Source organism: Meleagris gallopavo, chromosome 3 (genome assembly GCF_905368555.1).
Source record: "Meleagris gallopavo chromosome 3, MGAL_WU_HG_1.1, whole genome shotgun sequence".
Lineage (NCBI taxonomy): Eukaryota > Metazoa > Chordata > Aves > Galliformes > Phasianidae > Meleagris > Meleagris gallopavo.
Genome location: NC_139406.1, coordinates 3,517,283 through 3,544,853, shown reverse-complemented (window position 1 = coordinate 3,544,853; position 27,571 = coordinate 3,517,283). Strand labels below are relative to the sequence as shown.

At 39.3% G+C, this 27,571-nt stretch overlaps 1 protein-coding gene across 2 annotated transcripts in view; it reads left to right on the top strand.

Moving 5' to 3' along the window:
- Positions 1-989: 989 nt before the first annotated feature.
- CTDP1 (CTD phosphatase subunit 1) overlaps positions 990-27,571 on the top strand; it is a 95,537-nt gene continuing 68,955 nt past the window's right edge. The window contains exons 1-8 of one of the 2 annotated variants that reach the window (XM_085220081.1): positions 990-1,502; positions 10,949-11,032; positions 13,906-13,999; positions 15,426-15,554; positions 16,064-16,214; positions 22,656-22,746; positions 23,823-23,989; positions 25,129-26,211. In XM_085220081.1, the coding sequence (XP_085076207.1) occupies positions 1,186-1,502; positions 10,949-11,032; positions 13,906-13,999; positions 15,426-15,554; positions 16,064-16,214; positions 22,656-22,746; positions 23,823-23,989; positions 25,129-26,211 (2,116 nt within the window). In that variant the 5' untranslated portion in view covers positions 990-1,185. The remainder of the gene's footprint in view (positions 1,503-10,948; positions 11,033-13,905; positions 14,000-15,425; positions 15,555-16,063; positions 16,215-22,655; positions 22,747-23,822; positions 23,990-25,128; positions 26,212-27,571) is intronic. The other variant, XM_085220082.1, reaches the window with a different exon arrangement.

Below are 27,571 nucleotides of genomic sequence, written 5' to 3'. Positions count from 1 at the left end.
AAGTTGACCACTTAGGCATTAGTCTGAGGCTGCTATTCCCAATAAAAAGAACAGGTGGGGCACACATAACTTGTGTTCAGCATTCTGTTTTAACTCCAGTGTTCAATGTATGGCTTTATTCTCTAGTTACTTCACTGCATTCAAACCCATTATCTATTACAATAACAAATGTTCTTGTAAGTAAACCCATCCAATAAGAGCAACAAAGTATTATCATCTCCTTACACACTACAGGAAAGAGTATGTACACAAACGCTTTCTCAGATTTATTGCTGAAGAAACTTCCCTTGTTCCAAGCAAGAGCTCTGGAGCAGGAGATTAACCATCACCATTCTCCTAAGCAGTATCCAAATACCTTAACCAGGAAACTGGGCTGTACGTACTGCAATTCCTCCATCCCATTTATAAAGACCTTCCAACCTCTGTAACAAATGAGTGGAGGACAATACAGTCAGCAGCCTCTTCCATCACATCACATGCGTTCAAGGAACATTTAGATATTGAGTTGAGGGATGTGGTTTAGTGAGAACTATTGGTGATAGGTGGTCATTTGGATTCAATGATCTTGTAGGTCTTTTCCAACCTTGGTGATTCTATGATTCTGTTACCTCAAAGCATCCCAAAAAGCTGCTCCTGTCAGCTCTCCTGCACAAGAGAAGTGTAGAAAACACGTTATCACACAGTATGTTGTTATGCGTGCGTGTGAGGAGCTGATAAAAGACGCACGGGAACTTTAATTCAAGAACTTCCGACTCTCTGGAAGTAGTATCCTCACAACCCAGCCGTCTTGTGAAGTTCACAGCACCGTCCGACCCGAAAGTAGAACCGCAACCCCCAGCACGCCTCGCTCGCGCAGCCCGCCCCTCAGCCACGGCGGTGGCGCGGATAGGCAGCCAGAGCGCCAGAGGGCGCTCGCCGACCCGGAAACGTCTTTGAAGTGGGGACAGGGCGTGGCGCGGGCTCTCCCCGCCCCCTCCTCTTCCCCCGTTCTCGCTCCCGCGGAGCCGCGCGGCTGTGCCTTTAAGACCGGTCGGGCGCGCGGCGTGCCGCGCCTGCGCAGTAGGGTCGGCACCGGCGGCGGCGGCTGTTGTGGCGCCCCGTGCCCCGCAGCGGCAGGCCGCGGCCCATTGCCAGGCCGGCGGCGGCGGCGGCGCGGGTGTCGCCATAGCGACCCGGGCCGGCGGGATGGAGGGGCCGGCCGAGAGGGGCGGCGGGAGCGCGGCGGAAGGCTCCGCGGGGCCGATCGCGGAGATCCGGGCGCCGGGCCCGCGGCCGCTGCGGTTGCTGGAGTGGAAGGTGTCGGTGGGGGCGGCGGTGCAGATCGGGTCTGTGCTGGCGCTCTGCGCCCCGCTGCCGCCCGCCCCGCGTCCCGCCGCGGCCTCGCCGGGTTCTGGCGCCGGCCCCCGGCCCCAGCGCTCCGGCACCGAGCGCAAGCTGAAGGCGGAACGGCCCGGCGTCGTGCGGGAGCTGTGCGCGCGGCCCGGACAGGTCATCGCGCCCGGGTGAGTGCGCGGCGCCTCGGAGCGGGGCGGTGCCGGCGGGAGCCGCGGGCTGCAGGTGTTTGTCGGGAGCTGTGCCGCCTCGTCCGCGACGTAAAGCGGGGCTTCTTCCGCCCGGTGCTGGCGGGACGAGGCCGTTCTTCTCCAGAAGTCCTGTGCCGAGGCACCTGTGGGAGCTCGGGGCGCGCCACGTTGTTTCGAACCCGGTGTTCCGGAACGGAGCCGTGAGAGCCGCGCGTCTTCGCTGTGGGGCGCCGTGAGAGCGGCTCTGAGCTGCAAACCTACCCAGAAATAGCGTGCTTGAGTTTGGCAACTCGGTCTTAAGTCAGCATAAAGCTCTGACACCGCCGGGATTGTGTAGTGCTTGATGAGGAAGATGTGACCGGCAAACAGTGCTGCAGCAGAGTGTTGGAGTTGCTGGACACGGTGCAGATACCATCAGAAGCCTAAAGGCTGTTAACGTTATGTGTGTCTCAGTATGTAAAGCTTCACAGGTATCAACCAAATGCTGTAATTCAGACTTCAAAAGGGCGAGGGGTTAAACGAGAGAGGCTTTCTAGTTTAACTGTGGCTCTGTCTTTGTAAGATTGCGTATTGGTCAATTTTTAATTTTTTAAATGGCCAACAGCTAGATACGGCCTCTCAGATTTCTAGGTTGATCTGGGCTAAGAGCTTGCTAACCTGCACTTCAAGCAGATTTTCTTTTTTTTCTTGACAGGAAACCATCGAAACCCTCTACTTCCTCTGTTTTAGGACAGCAAGTTATTTTCTTTTATTGCAGCTCTCTTGGTTGCTGGGTGGGTGCAGCTGGGCCTAAACTTTCTTGATTGAAAAATCACCAGCACATAGGCAACATCTGTGTAAAGAGATGTTCTCAAAGATTGGGGAAAAAAACAACAATTTTATTGGTGATATAAGATAATGCAGAGGAGGTGAAGTTGTATTTTTCCTGCTACAGAAAGCATTATTCTTTGTGAGATAAGATTGTGTCTTTCCTTTATGCTATTGTGTCTTTCCTTTATGCTACATCAGCATTCAGCTGCTACATCTGGTGCAAGATGAACAATCTCCTAGTATCTAGTTTAGAGCAACATGCCACAAATGCTAGGTCAGAATAAAAACGTGTGTAAAAATAGCCCACTAAAATTTTAAAATAGTGCGAGATGAAATTTGTCTTGATAGCGCTGTGTGGTCTGAGAGGTGAAGTTTTGTGTTGTATTGTATCTTACTTTAACTAAGAACTTGAGGGGAAGAAATGAAACCCAATGTGAATTAAAAATATACTGGCTCTGTTGTAGCAGCGTTTCAGGTTCAGCTTTATGTGGTAAGAACTTTGAGACTTGAATGCACCAATTCTTAGGCAGTCCTTGTGTTGATCTGTTTAAGTTTGATTCACTTGATTATAATAAGCAAGTGCTTGCTTTGAAACAGAAAATGAATACTGTTTTTTATTACTGTTGTCCCTAGCTTCTGAAAACATTTGTCTTACATTGACAACATTTAGTTGTTAGTACTGACCTTTGCTGAACTGTTCTGGAGTTCTGAATTTTCAGCATGGTTTCTTAGACACTGTAATGGTGCTTGCTGGGTAAATGTAGAAGAAAAATTGTAGTGAAGAGGTAGAAAAAGCGTGATGTGAAGGGAGTAGAGCTGGTCAGAGTTTGAAGACATAACTGCATTTGTTCAGTAGCTTATAAGGTATTTTAGCGAGCATTTTATCTCTTGCCTGTGGCTTCCCATTTTGTGGAATGGAAGTGAAAACACTTCACCACCTATCAGCAATATTTGCACATGAAAGTGGTTGACTATGTATAGTAGTTGCACATAACAGTAGTTGACGAAAATAGTAATAGCTGAGGTAGGTAACATAGTAACATAGCTGAAACTTTTTCATCCTCTCCAGAGGGTACACTTGTCTCTTTTCCCATTCCCAGTCCAAGCCATCCAGGTTCCTAGGTGCCATTTGCTGCTGTGAGAAAAGTGGGCTTGGTCAGTTTAACCCCTAATTCTTTGTAAACTGAAGATATGTGCAAATATTTGCCAGTCACATAAACACTGTAGGCATACTAGTTCTAGTTAAAATCTTTTTACTTTAATTAGAACGTGAGAATATAAATTGCTTAAATCTTTTTTTGAGGATAAATAATGTGACTTGCTGCAAGTTCCTACGTTGTCATTTTGGCCAACTTTATTACAATAATGTTTTCTTTTAAGATATGTTTCTAATGCTTGTTCACGGTTGTTTGTATTTTTTAATCGCATATGGGCTCAGATAAAAATGTTTCAGGGTATGGAAGTAACATGCCACGTGCAGCACTCAGGTTTTTTGTAGCTTAATTTCCTACTTCTTGGCATAGGCAGTGGCTTTAGCAGTCATCCCCTTCATTCTGTATGGCCTTCCCTGAAGGCCTTGGTGTGTATTGCGCTGGCAGAGGCTGCTGAAATTACTCACCTGGATGCTACAGGAGGAAGCTGCTTCTTGATTCTTCAGCAGTACCCATCCCTTGCTCCAGCCTGCTCATTGGTGTGCAGAGGGCTGCAGGGGTGGCTGGGGTGAAGATTGCAGCCTGGGGCAAGCAGGAGTTGGATGTTGCTTATGCTGGCATATGTGGATAATCAAATACCGAGCCAGGGCTTGAGAGACTATGACCTGCTAGGACTGTAAATAGCAGGGATGACAGCAAGCAGGTAATGGAAGGTCTTTGGTGTTAACAAAGCAAAATTTTCATGGGTGGCAGGAGCGACAAATAAAATTTCATAAACTGCCGCACTGCTCTCTGTATAATTAATGCTAGTTAGTCATCAGAGTTAATTGTTTTGAAGCTGTGACTGGTGTGTTAGGATTCTGGACTGGGTCAATATTTTGTTTTTATGTGAATATTTACATTAAGTGTTTCTAGGATTAAGTTGTCCTCTTTGGGTTCTAATAATGAGATAAACTGCTGAAATTCTCTTGCATTGTTCACGCAGAATCTTCCAAAAGATTTATTACCTGTACATTTAGGTTAAATATTTTTCTGTCTTTAAATAGGTGTAGTAACTAAAACTCTAATAGAGCGTAAAATATATGGGAGTTGTAATCGAAGTCTTAATGTGTCTGGATTCCAGTCAAAGCTTATTTTCTAAGAGATGGGAGTACGTTCTCTAACACTGTAGATTATTGTGTTGTTACTTGGTTGTTTTTATCTACAATGTCACCCTTTGTTTATCTATTGTCACAAGACCTCAGGGTTCATTTACCACCCAAGATGAGGAAGACATTTAAGCTGGACCTCAGTACCTTTCATCTTGGAGTCTTCAAGAGGAATGAAGTACTGATCAGTTACAGGTTTTGAAGTGGTGACTCTTGTAATAAAATACTGAAAAAACAACTTGCTGTTTCACTTAAACAGATGTTTTCACAGTGTCCTGTCAAATATTTAATCCCTATTTACTGTATCTCTTACCTACTTCCTTTTTATATTTGGATGCATTCTGTTTTTATAATAAGTGATGGTGTCCATCTTTCCAGCTTGTTTCCTGTGCATGCTTGTTTTTTCCCTTCATATTCTGAGTGCTGAGGCTAAGAAAGCTGCTTTTAATGTATCTATTGGGTGTTTGGATTTGGGGTTCAAGCTCCAACTGATTTTCATTCCTTCATTGCTTTCTTCTTCTCTTCCTAATTCTCTGGCACCTAACAAGCACCTGTTGTGGGTAGCCCTGTGGAAGGGTTGAGTACCCTGTGAGAGGATTGAGTTCTCTTTTCTTTATGTGACCATTTATTTTCCCCAAACTTCCAGGATTCTTCATTATCGGGGGGAATGAATCTGCCTGCTCAGCAGGGTTTGGTTGGAATCAGACATCAGGTTCAGAAGTCACTGATAGGTGAGGCAGTGTAGTGTGGCTGTAGGAGCCTTGTGTGTTTCTTTCTCTTCAGTGAGGCTTCCCTAGATCTGGGTTTTGTGATTGCTTCCAAATTACAGGAGAGCTGGCTGGAAGGAATGTGCCTCCAGCTTTCACCTATCTGCGTGCTGGAAGCCATGTAACTGAAGCTGGCCTGATCTCCTGCTTTTCATCCTTCCCACCCAACTTCTGCTAACTAATCCGGACTGATCAATACCTTCATCTAGCTTGGTTGCCTCAATAGGAAGGCAGTGTGGGAAAGGGAGCACATAATTATGCTTTCAACAGTAGCTGGCATTTAGATCAGATCAAAGTGGTTGTAGTTGTTGTTGGGATTAAATTATAAGTGAAATCAAGAAATAAGAGTAATGAGGTTGCATATCTCCCATACTATGTTTTGTGTAATTGTCTTTAGTAATGAATTGCTTTTATCCTTACAGAATTTCTCCCATTCTGGTGTATTTCCTGTTGTCAGAGCTCTTGCTGTAAGCTGGTTATCTTACTTGAGCTCAAGGATTTTGCCAGCACATGTGGAATCCCATGGGCCCCAGTGAGATAGCTCAGTGGGCTGTTTTATGCTTTTCATTGTGGATATGTTCCAGCACAGTGGGAAGAGACTTATACTTTGGTACTGAAAAAACAGATTTAGGGTGTCTGGGCTGATGCTGGTTGATTTGTACAAGATGTCATTCACTGGAATTGCCCACATCCAGAAGGAGTTTTTCCACTTCATACATTACAGCATAAAACTTTGCAGTATGCTATATGGGTTACCTCTAGTGGATGAAGGGAACATAGCTTAAATGTGATCTCTGAATGGAGAAAGTGACCAGAAGTTGGAAGATAATGTAACATTCTTTATTAATAAATGCAGGGTTGGAGGGACTGTAAGAAATCTGGTATGTTGGTGTGATATCATAGAATCGTAGAATGGCCTGGGTTGAAAAGGACCACAGTGATCATCTAGTTTCAACCCCCCTGCTATGTGCAGGGTCACCAACCACCAGACCAGGCTGCCCAGTGCGCCTTTACCTAGAGGAGTGGAAAGCTTGAGAAGAAATGTACCTCAAAATATAAAGGGATCAGAGATGGGTAAGCCTGTTACTGCTTGGCTTTGCAGCAATTCACCTATGACTTAATGTTGTTGGGTAACTGACACGAAAGTCGGTCAGTCTGTGGTTCAAGAAAACTGTACTTCTCCTCCATAGTATTTTTCATGAGTTATTCAAGGACTCTGTCTGCTTCTTGGCAGATATTTTTGAGTGTTTAAAAAAAAAAAAATCTCATGGTTAAATATCTAAGGAATTAATCCTTCACGGCGATCCTTCACCTTCAAGGTGATTAGGGCTTTGAAAAATTCATGCTATGAAACTAGAGTCCCATATAACAGAAGCTGTGGTTGGTTGTTACAGTAAATTGGGCTTTCGGGCCCTTTGGGGTGGTTCTAAATGCTGCAGGCACACACCACAAAGTGGTGCTCTGGTGTAAGTTAAAAACTCACTTTTGCAAAAATGGTGGGTAAATTAACCTGCAGAAGCAGGCTTTAAGTTGAATGAGATTTTGCTTGTTTGCCATTCTTGTCAAATGACAGCTAAAATACTGTGCGCAAACTGTGGTGTAGATCGGTTGGATGATTCAGTAGTGCTGGGTGTTAATCATGAACCTAGCATATTTTCATTTTTACCTGTTGACAATTACTTGATGATAATCTCTTGAGCATGCTGCAAAACTGGTAGGGGCAGAGGCTTTTAGTTTGTAGGAACCTTATTTTGCTGTAGTAGTGCAACTTTGCATCTTCTGATGTTCATTGTTAAGTCATCTGCTGTCAAATTGAAGTCAGCAGCTTTAAGTGACAACTGTGACAACTCGGGGGTTTATGACTGTTGTGGTATTTTTTTTTTTATCCCAAACTGATCTGAGGAAATGCACAATTTTTTTGCTTTTCATTTATCTAAGTGACATGCAAGCAGGAGGCAGTAATTTTATGCCATAAAGCAGTCAGTACATCTGACAAATCACACTATAATACTATGGTATTGCTTGATTCCTTTAAAAAGACTATCAAGACAAAGCCATGACTTGATTTCCCTGGCATGGAGGTGTTCAGCTAGCACTGAACAAATAGGGAATATAAATGCTAGTAGCAGTGACTTCTCTACTGTAAGGAAGCTGTTCTGTGGGGTGAGTTGTTGATGCTGCCTCCATCCTCCATGGGTATTAGCCATTTTTTATAAACACTTGCAGCACTGGCATCTTGTCCCCTCACTGACCTTGCTGCCTTTGTTTTTCATTGCTGGAAATGTGTGATTGTGCTGGAAAGACTGATAGAAAAAAACAAAAACCTCTAGGAGGGTGCTTTTTGTTTATAGTGGCCTTGCTTCAGTGAACTGTTGCAACTGAAAAGAGGCAAATTGGATCACAGATGAGACAACCTTATATGCTGACTTTCCCATTGAAATTAACTTACCTCATGGTTGCATTCATTACAGACTTGGCATGTTTTTGAGTTAACACTGACCACCAGGCCTTAGGATTACTAATGGCATTGACTTCCTCTGGTAATGAAAGCAAAATGCTGATATCGAATTTCATGAAAGCTTTCCTTCTGCCACGCTTTCTCAATCAGCAGCATGAGAAGACAGGTACTTTTAAAAGGCTTATTTTAGAAATAGACAAGATATGTAAGTTTGGAAGTGCTGTGAGAGCAGTGATGGCCTTAGGGCTATCCATTGCATCGTGATGCCATTAGTAAATGTTTGTCCCTGACCACGATTATTGCAACAAAAATTTTGTTGCTGCTGCACATTTAGTGTCTCTGTTTTTGATTTACAAACACACCTGGGAGGAATATGAGTAAGATCCTAGAGTGAGTTTCCTTATTTCACAGAATCACTTCAGTCGTGTGTGTGGTGTGTGTTTAATAGTGTGGACAGTCCATATTGTTGCCTTGTTGCAATCCTTCAGTTATCTGGGTGATACTGAAGTGACCTAACCCCTTTCACCCTGTCACACATAAAACATGTGCCATTTGCAGTCCAGTTGCAATTCCTCAATGCCTGGCTTGCTTGCTAACTGTCTCAACCCTGCAAATCTGGAAAAAGGTTCTTTGGAAGGGGACTGTATCTTCTCTGACAGTTTTCCTTTGAGTATTACTGCTTATTTAGCTCGTGGTTTCTGCTTATCACCATGTGGCTCCTGAAGAAGTTCTCTGAGAAAAAGTAAGGTGCTGTTAGTACTGTCAGCAATAGGATGTATATATTCATTCTTTGAATTTAGAGGGGATTAATTTCTCCTGCAGAAGTGGAGCAGGGAGAAGCTCTTTTCTTTTAGCAGGTTTCTGACATGAGCTGGAAGATAAAAGAAGCAGAAACCCAAAGCTCTCTTTGGTGTGTGCAGCCATTTAAGACAGATATGCAACCTTCTGTTCAGAGCGCTTACGTCTGATAATCGACTTGGATCCTGGCTATTATATTTTGAGAATCGTCAGCTAAACAGTAAAGGGAGTGTTTCCAGATCTGAAATTCACAAAAGCCACTTTATTTGAGTTCCACAGTATGCTTGTAGCAAATCTATTTTTAGTGTACGTTTATTACATGCACTAAAACGTAAGTGGGTGAAGTATTTAAATATGCTTGAATAGAGTTCAGGTCTTCTTTCAGCAGTAAGTAGTATATGTTATTAGTTTGTGTTTGTTTTCCTCTGGGAGAAGTCTGCTTAAGATCCTGGCAGCTGTGCTTGGAAGTTTGCTCAGCTCAGCTGTACAGTGCTGACAAGTTCACTGGTGCTCCAGAGTTCTTCCTCTGTCCTTTGGCTTAGATTGCTATCAGGTGCTTTTGAACTCTAGTGAGCATCAGAAAATTAGATGTTCTAGTTGTGTTTGAATTGTGCAAGAACAAAACTGGTAATTTGTGGTGTCGTTGAGTATGTGACAAGATAGGGAGGTGATGCTTAGAAAAAGTATCAATGAGTAATTTAGAAGTCTCAATTTTTTTTTAATAAGAATCCCTAGTCTGAGATCATAAGTTTGACAAGAACAGAAACTTTTGCATGTCCTAATTTATATCACACCTTAGCTCAGGATTATACCAGCCCCTTGGCTGCATGTCTGCAGGATGATGTTAGGTCAGATGCAAGGTAGAGAATGCCTGAAGATGCTTCTGCTTTCCAAGGTGGCGTGAAGTGGACGGAGCTATTGAAAAGAATTAAATGGGATACTCAGTTACAATTATAGGCGGTCATTGTAAACTTTCATGCACGTTTCTGAGTCTTTAGTTGATTTTGGAGTGTTTTCTTGGACTGTTCCAGTGTCTGTGTAACCTCCGGTTCATCCACTGAATACGGGATAAAGATGAGCAGTTCTGGCTTGCTCCTTAGTGTGAGCCGGGAGCCTGAGTAAGGCAGATGAATAAGGAACTTAGAGATGAACCAAGGTAAAGGAGAGCAAGGCAAACATGTTTGTAAAAGTGAGGAGAAGGGAGGATGAGTCAAATGAAGTAGAGTGTATTGGGGAGATGAGAGGAGAACAAAGTAAACAATAAAAAAAGTTGCCTATCACTCTTCTGTCTTCTTGTGAAGACCCACTGACTGCTTGTGTTCTATGAAATATATACACTAGTTGGAAAATGGAGGTCTGAAATGGTTGCAGAGGAAGAGAAGAAATAATTGCCAAGCAGATGATGGGCCCCCGTGTGGAAGGATCTGATCTGCCCTTATGTAAATGAAAACACTAGCAGCAGGATGGCATAGGAAGGCTTTTATTGAAATACACCTGATCTGAATCTAGTTTCCACAGATGGGGGAAAAAATCCCAGTATGTGCAACAACTGCAGTTTGGTTAGCAGTTGTCAGTCTCCTGGTCACCAGGAAACTTGCAGCGTAGTGGAAGCAAGCCATTGCATGTGTTGTTGGAAGGGAGAATTCTTGGAATTTTCAAATGCACAGTACTCAAATTTATGAGTGAGGGATTTGAACAAAGATGAAAGTTCTTTTGTGGTGCTGCAATGCACATTTGAAACCAAAGAGAAGACACTATAACCAACTTCTGAATGAAAGAACTTGCTTTTTTTTTTTTTTTTTTTTTTTCCCCTGTTCTGCCCTTTTGAAAAATTAGGGGGATGCAACAGCAGTGGTCATGCAGTTGGGGCACCTTTGTGGTATCTGAACTAAATATGACTGTTACACTTAATCCTTTAGGCTTTTTTTAAACTCTGTTGAAGAAAATGGGAAGAGTGTCTTGTAATGACTGTTGAAGTACTCAAGAGAGTAACAGAAGCACAGCAAAACACTTCTGTGAAAAGACTGAAATAATTCTTGTTCCTTCCATGGCACAAGAAGATCATAAACCAAGATGAAATCAGTACAGAAACGTTTACATATTTGATTTTCAGTAGCATGTAAATGGACAGTTACATCTAGCTGAATGTAACCTGTTTCTGTACAAAGAAGGCTCTGTCCTTTTTTTCCTCCACTGAGGCCAAAAGCACGTACCTGGCTTTCAGTCTTCAATCAGTAATCTAAGTATCTGAAATCAACATGCAATAAATTGGATACCTGTATCTCTTTTCCAGGGGTATCTTGGTGAGACTGGAAGGATGTAGCCATCCGGTGGTTATGAAAGGTTTGTGTGCAGAATGTGGCCAGGACTTGACTCAGTAAGTATTACAGATCTTTTTTCTTTTGAGCTTATCCTTGCTTGTGATTAGGAATTTAGACTCTTCCTTCTGTCATTTACTTTGCTTCTATGTTCTGATCCTTAGTAGTTGTGAATCATACCTGTAAGTACACCTGTGAAGATGTAGTAGTTACTAGTAGGGAGAGAGGACAGTATTCATACTGCCTAGTATAAACAGGGCAACTTAATTTTCAAATTTTAGCGTAAAGCACTCTTTTTAAAAAGAAAAAAAAAAGTCTGTTTTGACTATCTAGTGAAATTCTTGCTTTAAATGGAGTGACCTGAGTATGTTGCTTCACAATCACATCATCAGTAGTGTAATTATATTAAGAGTATTTCTTAAGTGAGAAATTGATATTTATAGGCAAAAATTGGTGTTACTTGTGGATAAAGTCAGTATTCAAAGAAATTGGCAAGGGCTGTGCCATTGTTGCAAGCTGCTGTAATTTACTGTTTATACAAGGCACTTGTTTTGTTAACCTGAAGCAGATTTTCAAATATGTGACCTATTTCTACATTGCTGTGGTCACAGATGCATTGTTTGGAACTGTATTTACTTTTAAGTGTTACAGAGATCCATAACTCAGAATGCAAGCGAATAAGATGCCGTGTGGTACTTGAGGCACAGCTGTAGTGCACATTTACAGTTCTGTAACTGCGTATTCTCTCTCTTTTGGTGAAGATGAATATAGGGAAGTTTACTACCTTAGGGAGAAAATGTAAAGAATGTAAATGTAAAGGTGTAAATTGTCCTTGTTGTGTGTCCTTTGCCTTTTGTATGTCTGTAACGGGGGAGTTGAGAGGCAGAAGTTGTGTTGACCATGACATCAACATGAGAATTTCATATGTGCAGGTGGAAATAACTGTGGGAAAGGATCAATATAATTCATGTGATCTTTCCTCATCTGCAGTGTGTCTGAATGGGAGCTAGCTTATCTTCAGTGCTTTTTATTTAAGGCTTTAGAATTGTTTTCAATTTTTTATGAAATACTCTGCTGTGGAACTAAGGGAATTTAAGCCTTAGGCCAAAAAAGCAAATTCAAAACTTGATTTTCTTCTCCCTTGTTCTCTCATTGCTTGTACAGTTGGTAAAGAGAATATTTCTTATGCTTATCAAATTACTTAATTCAGCATCTGTTTTCAAAAATAAACTGAATGGTAGACTGGATTTTATAAATGAACATTGAGTGCTCATTCCCTTCGGAAGGAAATACTGGGGTTTCTTTTTAATTCATTGTCATTTCTAGGGGTTATTTTTGAACAGTATACCATAAACCAGAATAAACGCACTGAATATTGGAAATCTTAGAGATTACATAGCCCAGTTAGTAGTAGAATATAACTGTAAGTGAAAACTTGATTGTTAATATTTTATAGACAAGTATTTGACAAAAGAGCAAACCTAACATGAAGTTAGGATAATAGCAAATAGGACTTTTCCTGCCCTGAAGGAAAATTTGAATTGAGGCTGAAATATAGTAATGTCTAAATGTTGCTATTATTTCATAAAAATCTGTACAAATCTGGATTTTTTTGGTGTATTCAGTTTTCTCAATAAAGTCTGCATCAGAGAACATCTTTATTTTACACAGTTTCTTACACATTTGGAATGAGACATTAGATGGGCTGAGCCTACATCAGAAGGCAGTTTAAAAGCATCAGTGCTTTTTTTTGCTTGAAGAGAAGCCAATACAGACAGTTCACTAGCAGCCTGTTAGGTGTGAACCAGCAGAGCATCCTTTCCATTACACAATTTCTTTGCTTGTTCAAGTAGACCAAGTGATATCTCTCTCTTTCCTGGATTTAGGTAGTGCTTCCAAATGCTGCGGTACTGTAGAAACATGTCTGTATGTGACTGTTTCTTTGTCACTGCTTAAAGGCCCCAGCACAGATGAAGAATACTCTTTTTATTGGGAACTTGTGTGTAAATTACTTGGTGCTGTGTTCTCATGAAATGAAAACTGGATGAGTTTTAACTTTGGCTGTAGATGCAAAACTATGTCCTTGATTGGAGAGGGGTACATAAAAGAATCAAAAGATGTGTGTGTCACATCTTTTGTACAGTAATGTTTGTAATGTTGCTGAGTCAGAAATAAAGTCTTAAAAACTGGTTGTTCACAACAAATTTGTTTGCTGGAAGCTAGGAATGCTGAAACAATGTGGAGTTGGTTGGTCTGTTTTAAGGAACTTCGTACTTGTACATGCTTGTGTGTAAATGTACTTATTACACGTAGACATGATTTTGAGTGCACGTGTATGATATGTGCATACATAAATATAGGCACCAACGCAGGGTAGTCTGTGGTTCTGTAGTACCCCATTGCCAAAGGGAAATGTATGTATGTTGGGTGGGTTTTTTGGCTACTTCTTTTGAAGCACCAATCAGGTATAAGTTGCTCTGCTACGCGCTGAGTAACTTCGCATATGATTTGCATAGATTTATTTCATGGTCCAGCTTGGAAGAGTAGGTAATTGTGTGCTAAGCGTTTGCAAAAAAGGAAAATAAGTTCTAACTCTGAATGGTTTGGTAGCTAACAATTTATAACTCATCACACTGATCAATGTGTAGACACTTTATTCACCTAGCTGTGTTTATATGTGGCTGTACAGATGCAACTAATTAAATTGAATTCTTCTGCAAGGTTTACCTGGAGAGCTTCTTTGATATATATATATACACTTTGTTCAATAGCTTGCCTCGTCCATAACTTCAAGTTAATTTTTAATGCAGAACAGCTCTTAATCATACAGTGTTCTGAACACAACTGCTTCAGTACTGCTGGCTTTACTGTTCAAATTTTAATTCACTTAACTTTTGCCCTCTTTTGATGCCTCTTTTCTCTTTGTGGTTAGGATACGAAGCAAGAATGGAAAACAGAATGTACCATTATCCACAGCAACTGTGTCTATGGTTCATAGTGTCCCAGAACTGAAAGTGAGCTCTGAGGTAAGTATGATTGTGCTGTCCGTGTTCATAACCTTTACTGTAGATTGACAGCTGAAAAGTTTAATTATAGCTTATTAATTATATAATTCATTATATTCTTCAACGTTGTATATACTTACATAAAGTGTAACGGGACATTTGATGCTGAACATCAGTAGCCTAGAGTTTTTGTGTTTATGCTTATGCAGATTGTATCAGGTGTTAAAGTATTTTTTTAGGCCTGTGTGCTGAGAATATGATGCTTCTGTGATAGTACATAGGAAATACACTTCTTAAGTATTTGTGTGTCAAAGAACTGACAGTTTGTCAGAAGTTCAATTCTTACTATCTTGTGTTTAAAGTTTGCAGTGTCTGTGAAACCTAGCTTCACCATGGTTAGTCAGGAGCCCCGAAATTGGTCCTAAGAGATGTAGTCAAGACACATTCTTTACATCTTACCTCCATCTTAAATTTACTTCATTACCTTTTCAAAGGTTGCACTTAGATGAGTTATCAAAATGTGCACGTTGAACATTCAGATTATTTAGAGAAAAAGGCATGATTATTTTTAAAATAAATATCCTATTAATCTTTCTTAGCAAATTGATGGTTTACTTTTCTTTACTTTGTTGATGCTTGCTGGGTTGTGGTTTTTTTTTTTTTGTTTTTTTTTTTTGTAACTCCTCAGAACATGCCAGTGAGAAGAAATGTGGAGATGAAAGCAGATAGAAACCATCCTCATTACAGAGGAGTGTGTTTTGAAGAGCAGTTTGTGTTTGTTTGCTTCTTCAGAATATTCCACTTTACTTGCAGGCTACTGCCTGTGGTACTGCAGCTTACCATTATAAGTGCCTAATGTGAGCACAATGCTTTGGTTACGAATACACAGAAAAGAAGCAAACTTCAGCTCAAATTACAGGAACATGAAGGTTTTGCATAGTACTCATAATAAAGCTGCATAGAGCTAAATAATCCAGATATGTCTGATGATTTGTTCTTTAGGCTAAATTGAGTTGTGATGGCTTCTGTCATTAGCAGCTTTAATTTAATGTTCAACAATGTTGTCAACTGTATTATATTTAATTGATAGGAAATTGCCAAACATAGTAGTCAGATTTTGAGAACTATTGATGAACTTCTTGTGTTCCTCAGAACTCAGTTTTGGTCTTAAAATGATTTGGTGGATATTTGTTATATGTAGATGAATGTTGTTTTGAGTTCATCAGTTATAAGTTGTTCCTGTTGCATAGATGAGCATAGACATTAGGGATATATATTTTTCTATAGGGAAAGTTGCTGACATGGTGCCATCTGGACAATGTTACCAAGTGTTAATGCCTTTGCAGCTAGTTTATAGCAGTTCTTCTCAGGTTCACAATTTACAGAGGCCAATAACCCTAGTTCATTTATTGTAAATTAAGCTTACTCTATGAATGCTTTGTTACAGCAAGCTGAACAGCTGGGAAGAGAAGATCAACAACGACTACACAGAAATCGGAAACTAGTGCTTATGGTAGATTTGGATCAGACGTTGATCCACACTACAGAACAGCACTGCCAACAGATGTCTAATAAAGTACGTATTTGGTGTTAACTTTCAAACCAGAGTAATGACAGAAATATTTCTAAGAATATTTAAATGATGGCTCTTCTGAAACAAACAAAAAAACAAGAGCAATAATAATAAAAACACTGTATGGTTAGATAGATAAAACTAACTGAAGAATAACAAAAAATGTGAGGAACACATTCTGTAAAATACTCCTTTTTTTTCTCCCGTCTCTATTTAAATTGATAGCTTTCTTTCTCTCAATTGTTTCTTTTCATTTTTACGTTCCAGTTATTTTGGGCAAAAAAAAAATTCAGGTAGTTATTTTTAATGTGAGCCTTTCTTCCTCTACAGCTCATAGACTGAATATATGGTCAGGAGATGTTCTTTTTCCTCCACATAATCTTTGTAGCAAAAAACTTGTTTTAGCCTACTTGTACGAATTAAAATAGTGGCAGTGATGGAAAAGGGTACTTTTTGAATGCTGGCATTATTGTTTGGCAGTTTGATAACTTAAAACGTGCTTTTTCTTCTAGGGCATATTTCATTTTCAGTTAGGTCGAGGTGAGCCTATGCTGCATACTCGTTTGCGTCCTCACTGTAAGGAATTCCTGGAAAAAATTGCCAAGCTGTATGAGTTGCATGTTTTTACATTTGGCAGCAGACTTTATGCACATACAATTGCAGGTGAGTAGTATATTATGTTTAGCAATGGCTCAGTAATCTGTCTTTATACTCACATGATTTATTTTCTTTTGTTGATTGTTTTCAACTATTTGTTCTTTAGTTTTGCACAAAATAATTCTTGTATGCTCCTGTAAGCAGATTTAGGTGCTGCATGTGTATGGCCTGTAATTTTAGCAACAGTCCCTTTTTTCTCATATCTGATGAGTGGTGGTGTTGGTTTTTTTTTTGTTGTTTGTTTTTTTTTTTTTTTTTTTGCTTCCCTGAAAAGTTAAAGGATCAGATTGTGGCACGGTAACTGTTGCCTTCCTACTTAAGAAATCACGCAGATGGGCTCTAACAGTGATCTGCAACATCTAAAAGATCTAGATAAATAGGTAGGTAGACAGATAGCTCTAGATAGTTAAGATCTAAAGCAGCAGTTCCATGAAAATCCACAGTGTGGATCTCCTGTGGAGGAAAAGAAATTTACTGTTTCCCTTCACCTGAGGAAGTTTATTTGCTATATAAACTAAGAGCAATTCTGTGTTGTGGTACTGATATCTACTTTCTAGAGAGAAAAGCACAGATCTGACAGTATTTTAATGCATTATTCTCAAAAACTTGTAAATGTTTTCTCCTTGTAACTGTAAAATCAGCACTGAAATTCTAAAGCTTTTAGCAATAGTAGGCTGTGGTGTGGGTCATTGTGTGAAATGTGTATTGTTCCTACATGTTAAAAGTTAACCCACGTGATTCCATAACATGTTAAGGTAATGAATGGTAGGGGTGTGATCATGTTTAAACTATTCTTTTTAATTGGAAATGAAAAAGCTTTTACTCCATCCCTGAGTGTTCCTTGACAGAACAGCATTCAGCATTTTTACCTCAGATTTCCCTTTATTAATAGTCTGTGTCATACAGTGTCATTAAGAATGTTTTAGGCTGTCTCCACATGTCAAGCTGTGTTTGCTGCTCTTCCATGTTACCTAGCTTACCCCACCCACCCTCGCTGTCTTTCACATGTTTTGTCATGTTGCTGTGATTGTGTTGAGAAATGGTATCAATGAAAAACTATTTCTTATCAAGAAGGGAAGATTTCAAAGTAGAACTAACTATTCCAGTTATCTGTCATAGTTCTCATAAGGAATTGTATAAACTGAGAGCTATATGCGTGTTTAGTATGCCATAGGAAATACCTACAATGACAAGATATTTTTGTTATTAAAAATGATAGCTATTTGTTTTCTCCTCAAAACAAATTCCAGGAGAAATGTGTCCAAATATCCACATTATTCAATATTGACAGAACTGTTTGAAGTTCTTCCTAAAGGTTTGTCAGTCTCACTATAGGAATATATATTCTGTACTGCTAATGTGCAGTGCTTTTTTGTTGTTGTTTTTGTTGTTTTACCCTACTCTCCTCCTTAGAGTGTGGTTATTTCCTTTAGCAAAACAGGGCTTCTTGTATACTGTATACTTGCATACTACATCTGGATACCTGACGTAAGGGAACTGGGTGGCCTACCTTCTTGAGTTGGATTTTGTGCCAAAACTTCTCCTTGGCCTGAACTCCGAAGATGAATACCAAATAAAGTCAGAAATTATATAGCAAATACCCTTCTGGGCAAGGGAGGAGGAGGAGCTGAAGAGGTAGTTAATAATGGTGATTGCTCTTACCTGAATGTGGTTCTGTTTTTGCTCATTTTCACCTCTAAGCTAAAATTTGGATCACCCTACAGTCCCCGTGATGTCACAGACTGATGCTTACAGTGTGGCAAACATCTCTGTGGTTGTCGTACTTGAGCTGCTCCATCTGTTCCATAGAGAAGGTAGCCACAAAATGAGCAAATTAATGTATTGCTGCTTTCAGACATTCCCAGACTTCTGTACATTACCTGCGTCTGTCTAATCTCATCGAAAGCATTCAAAGCAGGAGAGGATTTTTGCAGTGATGATGGTAGTTTCTGCTGAAACATGTTGGTACGGAGAGAGGTAGAAGAATGTTGATAGGACCTTACGCCCGTGCTCACCTCCTACGTAACCAAGGTGCTGTAGCAATGTGTGGTAATACATAGACAGACCACCTGGGGGCAGTATTGGTTAAGCCATTTCTCACAGGAAGCAATAGATGTGTTTATTTTACCATGTAACCCATGTTACATAAGGAAAGGACTTCTAATAAAATGCCAGGAATCTTTTTGTAAGATCCCTCTATGCTTTCTCAGCTTTTCCATAAACATCCTATATTATTTTCTTTGTATGAAATCCATGAACTTTGAGCTGCTGCTTCCACGTCCTGGAGTGCTTTTCCCTCAGTTGGAAAGTAATGATGTATTATGAGGCCATTTCTGCTGTCCTGACTGTCACCTGCTAGCTGGACTTAGCTGATACTTGCAAATATGGTTTATATCTGCTCAAGTCTTAATTTGGCACATTTGCAAAGGGGTCTCTTGTATGTTCATGAAATAGTTTTGGATATTCTGATCTAAATCTGATTTTGTAGTATTTATTACTTTGACCAGTTGCTACCTAATCTTTTTTCCCCCTTCTGCATAAGAGACATTAAGTATTTCTTAAGAAAGAAGTCAGCTTATATGTTGGTTGTAAAACTTAACGCAGTTGAATTTTGGAGGCCACTAGCCAGAAGAGATGCTATGTAAAATCGCTCTTAAGATTTATTTAGAACTTGAAATAAATTGAGGGATTTTGTGTGTGTGTGTGTGTGTGTGTGTGTGTGTGTGTGTGCGTGCGCGTGCGCTTATGCTTGTGCTTTGTTATTCACTTCTGTGAATTGTTTGTTGAACTGCATACCTCCTATGTGTATGTAATTTCCAGTGCTGAAAGTGCTCAAATGCTGTTGAAAGAGTGGGTCAACAGCTCTACTGTTAATACTAGGAATTGATATTCAGCTCAGTCTGTCTTTTAAGATTGGAGACTTTGCAAGTATGAACAACTTACTTCTGAACATTGTCTTGTGGTGATCTTTCTTTGTTTTGTGTTATTTGTAAAGTCCCATCTATACTACTGTGTGAGACATGGAGCAGAGGGCCACATTTACAGATGAGTTTATATAAGTTCAGCCAGGATTTAAGATCTCTCACTGAGCAAATGATCCAGACTTATAGCGAGAATTAAACAGTGAGTTGGGCGATTGCACAGAGATTTTATTCCAGTGTTGGAAAAAAGATTCTTTACTTTTGCCGTTATAAGCATTTAGGGAAACGATGAAAATCCTAAATTTGTTATAACTGTATTGTTACAGACTCTGGTTTGCATAGCAAAAAAAAAGGCTTGCTATACAAATGCCCAGTTGCCTGCAAGTCTAAGGGTTGTGAAGAATTGTGACTTCATTTATGTAAACCAGTAGGAAACTCAAAGCATGAACAAAAGTCAAAACAGTAACTACTCTGAAATCTCTGTTCTGTTTTAACAAAAAGGAATCGGACCACTACTTTCACAATTATACTAAAAAATGGAGTGCATCAATAGTCTTCAGTGAGGTTTTCATGTTTCTCTGTGGTACTTCACCCCCTGACTTGGAAGTCTGCAATGGGGAGCAGAATAACTCCCTCCCCCCCAATTCAGACGGAGACAGTAAGAGACCTACTCCATCTAGACTACTCACTCCGTCATTGACTAGTCACAAGTCAATGAGGCCGGATGGGATTTACCTAAGGGTCCTGGGAGAGCTGGCAGAGGTGGCCAAGCCACTTTCCACTGTCAGTGTTACTGACCAACTGGAGAAGACCCAGGTGATTGGAGGCATGCCAACATTGCTCCCAGCTACAAGAAGGGTCCTAAGGAGGATATATGTGCCTGTCAGCACGACCTTGGTGCTAGGGAAGGTTATGGAAGAGATCATCTTGGGTGAGATCACAGAGCATGTGTGGGACAACCAGGGAACCAGGCCCAGCCAGCATGAGTTTATGAAAGGCAGGTCCTTACTTGACCAACATCATCTCCTTCTATGATTAAGTGACCAGCCTGGTGGATGATGGAAAGGCTGTGGATGTTGTCTACCTAGACTTTAGCAAAGCCTTTCACAGTCTCCCATAGTGTTCTCCTGGGCAAACTGTCAGCCCTTGGCCTGGACAGCTGTGCTTTTACTGGGCAAAGAAGTGGCTGGAGGGCTGGGCCCAGAGAGCGGTGGTGAATGGAGTTATAACCAGCTGGCAACCAGTTGCAGATGGTGTTTCCCAGGGATTGGTATTGGTGCCTGTCTTCTTTAGTATCTTTAGTGTTGATCTATATGAGGGGGAGGTTGTGGCAAGGTGGGGAGGGGTTCAGCCTCTTCTCCCATGTAACTCGTGATAGAACTAGAGGGAGTGGCCTCAAGTTGCACCAGGGAAGATTAGGTTGGATATTAGGAAAAACTTCTCCAAAAAAGTGGTCGGGCACTGGAACAAGCTGCCCTAGATGGTGGAGGAGTCACCATCCCTAGAGGTTTTCAAGAAACATGTTAATGTGCTGCTAAAGAATGTGGTTCAGTGGGCAGCATTGGTGGTAGGTGGATGATTGGACTAGATTTAGATTAGCTTTTCTGACCTCAAATGATTTATGAATTTGTGATTTTTCCCTGAAACCTAACAACATTGTTTAAATTTATTACATTGAATTTATTCGGTAAGCAACATCAAACAAATAATGAATCATGTAAAGAAGTTCTTAACAAGGCCAGTACTGTTTTATCTTACTGCTATTCAGATGCATTAGTTCTGAAAGGCCCAACTCTGGAGCATCACTGGTTAACAATATTCTCTGTACTGTCAGTGAATTATAAGGGGAGGAAAAAAAAAAAGAAGTTACAGAATTTTCATTAAAGCTCTCTGGAATAGCTCTGGAACACCACTTCATGGGTAATCCCTAACAGTCAGGGCTTACGTGTTTGGGCTGTTTTAATTTAATTTACTCTTTTCTTAACAGTTCTAGCTAGACACAGTGCAACTAAATGCCTCATTTGTGTTTTGCCATTTAAGCAGTACAGTCCAATGTACTGTAGAGTCCCTCTGTGTTCAGATAATTAGTAGAAGAGACACTGGTTTGGAAAAAGAGCAACTTGTGTGACAGCTTATGTAGTTTGTCAAAATATCTGTGTGTACAGCAATAAATTTTTGTAGCTAATTCTCTCAATTCATTATGCCTAGGTACTGCAAGGGTCTCACTACAGGGGATGATTCTACGATTTGCAGCAATTCTTAAGCATAGCCGGGTGAGTTAAGGTTGAACCTCTGTCCTTAACTCGGAATTTTCTTGCTTTTATGGGTTTTAAGTTATTCCAATTACACAGTAATACATACACATCAACACTGCAGAAGTGACTACTGATGTTTTTGTTATTTTTTTTTTTTTTGTACCCTCTGTTTTAGAAGACCCAATTTAATATATGCCTGGGAGCTTGACTTTTTTTTCCCCCATTATTTAAAAAAAAAAAAAAAAAAAAAAGAACATTCCTTCTGTAAAAATCTGAGCTCCTTGAAAGAAAACTAGTGTGGGTCTCTAGAGTCAGTAGTCATTTTGAACTCTTCTTCTGTCTAGAAGATGGCCACAACTTAAATAGAATGAAGTCTTAATAAAAAACAAAACAACTAAGTATTTAGTGCCTTGTATTATTCATAAGAATAGTGAGAAGTTGAGCAAATTTGATGAGATTACAGATTCAGGTTAGAATGCAATTATGTAGCTGTGACATCTGTTCATGAAGACCAACTTCATTACTGAGGATAGGTTCAGAAGCATGTGCATGTGTGTTTGTACACCAAAGTCACTATTTTCCTAAATAATGGTATTTTATCTTGCTTTAAAGTCAGCTAGCACAGCTTCTACTATTTCTTTTTTCCCTTTTTTTTTTTTTTTTTTTCCCCTATAAGAGTGCAGTCAGACTTGCAACTGCAACTGAGCATAAATATTTCAGTGAATCATAGGATCTACTCGTTCTGTGTGAAAGTATTGAAGTAGTGTTAGAGGTAAAACTTAAAACCTACAAATGCAAGAGCTCCGGCTGAAATGGTCCCTTAACTTGCCTGTTGTGCTAAAGTATTGCAGCACATTGCCGACTCTTGTGAGACTTCTTTGCAGTCCCTAGGCATAATGAGCTGAGGAAAGCATTTAGCTTTAAAGAATCACCTGTAGAGGTATAAATGTAAGTTGCAAGAATGTGCATCTATCACCACTGTATTTTTCAGCCTAATCTGTTTGGATGTCACAAATCTAGTTATTTTAATATCAGATTTGTTGCTATGTTGAAGGAAAGTGAGATGGATTTTTTTTTTAAATGAATCCCACTGCGTTTCTTACAAATACTTGATTTGTTGTACGTGCCCTTAACTCCATTTAGTGTCTCTTATCTTAAAATTGCCTCTTTGTTAAACTGCTGTTGCACAGATTAAAATAGCTGAACTATATGGAACATCTAAAAGGACCAAATGTCTCAAGTGTTAATCTTGTACTCTCTTCTTTTAAAAGGATTTTTGGATCCTGAAAAGAAGCTTTTTTCCCATCGAATATTATCAAGGGATGAATGTATTGATCCATTTTCTAAAACTGGGAATCTTAGGTATGTATGTGAGTCTTCTGCATTAAACAAAACAGGACAAAGAAACAATACAGTCAGTTTAATAAAATTTACTTTCTCTGTAGTTAACATGTTCTTAATCCTTATCTGCCTCTTAAATATCAACACTGCCTCAGTAAAACTGAGATGTTAGATATCGCACCATTTCATCTGTTTCTGTTCTGTGGTGATGGAAAAGCAAGGATGTGAACCAGTGATGTTATTTTTCTCTTACACTTTTTATTCTTGCAATAACTTTATCTCAGTTTTTTCTAATTGTGGCCTTGTGTAATGACTTGCAATTGAAGAATAGTAGAATACCTCAGTATTCTTAGTTCAGTTATGTACACTTAATATTCAGGCTATCAAAAGTGCTGTAAAAGCTTCTGTTGTGCAGTGATGTAGGGTTTTCTTTCTTTTTTTTTTTTTTTGAAATTCATATTCTTTGAATTCATCCTCTAATCTAACCTCAGATTTTATGCCAATATTCTTTATAATATGATAAGGACCTTTTTTTTTTTTCCAGAGAAATGGATTTTTGGTTTTTCATAAAGCTATATTATAAATAACTGCACTCCTCATCAGAGCATAGCAGATGAGAAGCTTCTCTCTTTTCATGGTGTTTTCATATGCATGTGTCTTGATTACTGCACTGACTCTTCCTGGTTGATATAAATACTAGTGCTGCTTTCTTTGTCTTGGCTTGAATAAGTCTATTTTCTTTAAAAGTGTATTTATGTCTCTTTCTTATTTATAATCCAGGCAGTTGGTTTTGGTTGTTTTTTTTATCATTGTAAAATGTGAAAACTAGACAAATGTTGTGATGTTTCGTTCTTGCTGAAACTTGGTAGTTCTTGCTTCTGGCCTATGGAATAAGGATTTCAGAACAGGCCTTCCCTTTTTAATTAACTTTAGTTTAAATACTATATTCTAAATTTTGTAATTTTAATATAGCTTGTAAATTTTTTGTAAATTCATCCACATCTTGTAGACATACCTATAATAAACAAAAAGTTCAGCACTAGTATCAATTTCCAAACGGAATTCATTTTAACTATTTCAACTCTTTTGTTTCTTAGAGATCTCTTCCCATGTGGGGATTCCATGGTTTGTATCATTGATGACAGGGAGGATGTCTGGAAGTTTGCACCCAATTTGATAACCGTGAAGAAATACGTATACTTTCAGGGGATTGGTGATATTAATGCACCACCTGGATCAAGAGAAATTCAAATGAAGAAGAAAAGTAATTATTCATAATTCTTGTGTGTTTTTTTTTTTTTATTTTTCAAATGGATTGATTGTGTCGATTATCACTGTAGCACTCAGGTGAGTGATCTTAGGCTATTGTAGTTGGCACAGTGCTCTTGGAGCATGCATGGAAGTAGCTCTGTAAAACTGGACTGTTTCTTAGTAGGTTCCCTTTTGGTGAGACATGGAACAGAAGCAGAGCTTTAGTGGTAGCATTTTGGTTGATATGGCTGAAGAGCTGTTGTGTTATTCTTGGGGGGGGAAATGTATTTGAAAGGCAGTACATAAGAAATGGTGTTGTTTTTTTTCTAGCTCAGCCAAGGGATTTTTTGTTTTGTTTTTGTATGTGTGTTTATTATTATTATTATTTAATACGATACATTTTTTTTTCCCCCTTATTGAACTTGAAATATCCAACGTGGAAACAGTTATGTTATTCGAGCTGAATCAGGACATGGGGTCTTTCTTTGACTGGTCTCACTAGGTACAGGGACGTGCATACAAAAGTGGGACAAATTAGGATGATTTATGATTTCATCCTAGTCATTCATTCCTATTCATTCCTGATCAATATCTGAGCGCGACTGTTTGAATGCCTACAGTTTCCTTATCTCCTTTTGTCTACAGATATCTTATGAAGACACATCCTAAAGCTTTTTCTGTTTTGAGAAACACTTGCGTTCCAGCAACATCTCAAATGAATCTTGATCAGTATGTCTAGCTAAAACATGCATCTCTTTTGAACTCTAAAAATGCAGACATTTTGCTTATGAAAATTAGGAAATATATAAAAGTGGTGGAAATTTATAGAGGGAATTCTTGTTAAGGTTCTGGGTTGGGGCCTTGTGAAGTATATTGTTTTTTTTCCTCAGTAGCTTAATTTCTTCTGAGATGTAGTATGAAAGTCATGCTACCACCTACAACATACGTCCTTTTATGCTTGCAAATTTGATAAATTACTTTTTAATTGTACTGATCATAAGTCATAATAATCTTACACAGCTTCTTTAGAAAAGTGAAGTGTATTAATTCTAGTAGCAGTTGACTCCTGAAATATCTTAGCAGCCTTGAAAAGTTTAGTTATCCTTACTAAGAAAACACGTATATGTTGTTTCTTTCTTTTGTGTGTTTTAGTAAACCACTCTGCTAAGCCAGAGGCACAGGATTCAGCAGTGACATTAGCAAAGGACGCCGATGAAGTGAAGAATGTTACCTGTATAGAAGAACAAAACAACGGTCTCAAGAAAGCTACAAAGGACATGTGCACTGCAAATGGAAACACTTCTGTAAGCAGTGAAACACCTGCATGTGATTTGAGCTCTCATAGTAAAGTTAATACTCAGGACTCTTTAAATGACAGCACTGATGACAAAACAGACAGTGAGGTCACTAACAATTTGTCAAGTACTAAAGAATCTCAGATTTCTTCTGAACAAGTTGATAGGATGGTGTTAGAGAAACAGCAAACTCAAGAGAAGACAAGCGATTTGGACTTTGAACTGTCTAGTGACAGTGAGAGTGAAGGTGGATTGGATACCAGAAAGTCATCTACTTCTGTATCAGATAGTGAGAATGAGGAAAAGAGAAGCTGGAAGAAATCCAAACAACCTCCGCAGGATGAAAATCCACAGCAAGGGAGTTGTACTGATGTGAGTGAGAAAAAAGATGGTCAGGTGAATCATTCTGAGGGGACACAATCTCTTCCAAGTGAAAATATTCTTGACAAAACTGATACTGATGCTCAAGAAGAAAGTGAACAGGAGAGCGTTTGTGATTTAGGAAATGGGTGTGCAGACAAGAAAGAAGCTGAAACTGAGTCTCAGAATAGTGAACAGTCTGGAATTACAATGGGTGAGTCCTTAGACCAGAGTATGGAGGAAGAGGAGGATGAGGATGACACAGATGATGATGACCATTTAATGCATCTCGAAGAGATCCTTGTGCGGGTTCACACTGATTATTACACCAAGTATGATAAATACTTGAAAAAGGAGATAGAGGAAATTCCAGACATCAGAAAAATAGTACCAGAACTGAAAAGTAAAGTTTTGGCAGATGTAACCATAATCTTTAGTGGACTCTACCCAACAAACTTCCCCATTGAAAAAACACGGGAACACTATCATGCTACAGCGCTTGGAGCAAAAATTGTTAAGAATCTGGTACTGAGTGCTGATGATCCTGACAAAGCAACACATCTCATTGCAGCAAGGACAGGTAGGTTAAAAAAAAAAAAGTCAAGTTTTCTTTCAGCTTTCTTCTCTGTGACAACTCATTCTTTTTTGTGTGCTATTTTTGTATAAGCTACAGACTTTAATGCAACAGGGATTAGGATTTAAATGAAAGAATTGATCTTAAATTATGAGTTGGGTTAGACATTCTTTAATGTCTTTTCTCACTGCTTTTCTATTGTGATTTGTTGAAAGGGATACCCTCTAAATTACCTCTTACATAGCATTTCATGTCTTCTTGGTTAAGAGCTGATGATTCCAGGTTTTTGACTCGTGTACTGAGTAAAAGCTTTATGAAATTTTCTCTGTTGCAAATATTAGTGATCTTGCTCTAATGCTGTAGTGATGACTTCCTTCTCTATTTCTCGGATTTAACCTGAAATGGCTATGTTTCATTTAGTATGGAATAAAAGTTATCTTAAAAGGCTGGAATCTGATGATATCCTGTCAGTCCTGTAATCTGTATGTTTTTGTCATTAACATATATGGGAGTTTTACGTTAATATTTCTGCATTGTTAATTATTTTACAAAGCCAACTATTTTTACATTGTTTTAATAGATAAGAAAGTGCCAGTGGTGAGCTTCACTGCAGGAACTAAGCGGCCATGACTTGCTTCCAGAATAAATTTGTGTCCTTTCACCGGAGGACACAAAAGTATCCCTTACTGCTCACCTTAGAAGTTGCATGGGATCTAAGCATCTAGTGATCAAAAATATGGAATCTGAAAGTAGAACTGCAGAGATGATCATCAGTATAATGTGATATGCTAATAAGCTATTTTTGATATATTAGTCTAAACAACAAAGTGTCTTTGCAAGGTTTGTGTAAACCTACTTCATATTGGTTATCTCAATGTGGAGCTCTTGTGACAAAATGTTCAGATAGCTTTATTTATTTAGGAGGGCTATATCAAAACTTTATTTAGCAGAACTGCAGCAAAAAGAGACTGTAGTGTTGATTTAGTGAAGTAATACCAGGATAAAAACTACCAAAGTATGGAAGTAACAAATCTGTAATAATTGTCCTGAAGTAAGTAGTCAAAACAACTTAAATTCAGAAAGTAGAACTAGTTCTACAGGGCTTAGTGGGATTCTGACTCATGAAGCTGTGATAGTTGAAATATCAAAAGAGTGGTAAAATAAGTGGATGCATCAGTTGTGGGCTCTGGTTTTATTGTGGCTGCTAACAGCTCTCTTAAAACTGTAGTAGTGGCAGCACTCTTTATCAGCAAAGAATATGAAGCAGTGAAGCTTGTCGTACTTCATTGGAAATGTGATAATTGTTGAAACAATTTTCAAGTTTTTCAATTTGAAAACAAATTATTTAATTTCAGGGTTACTCTGT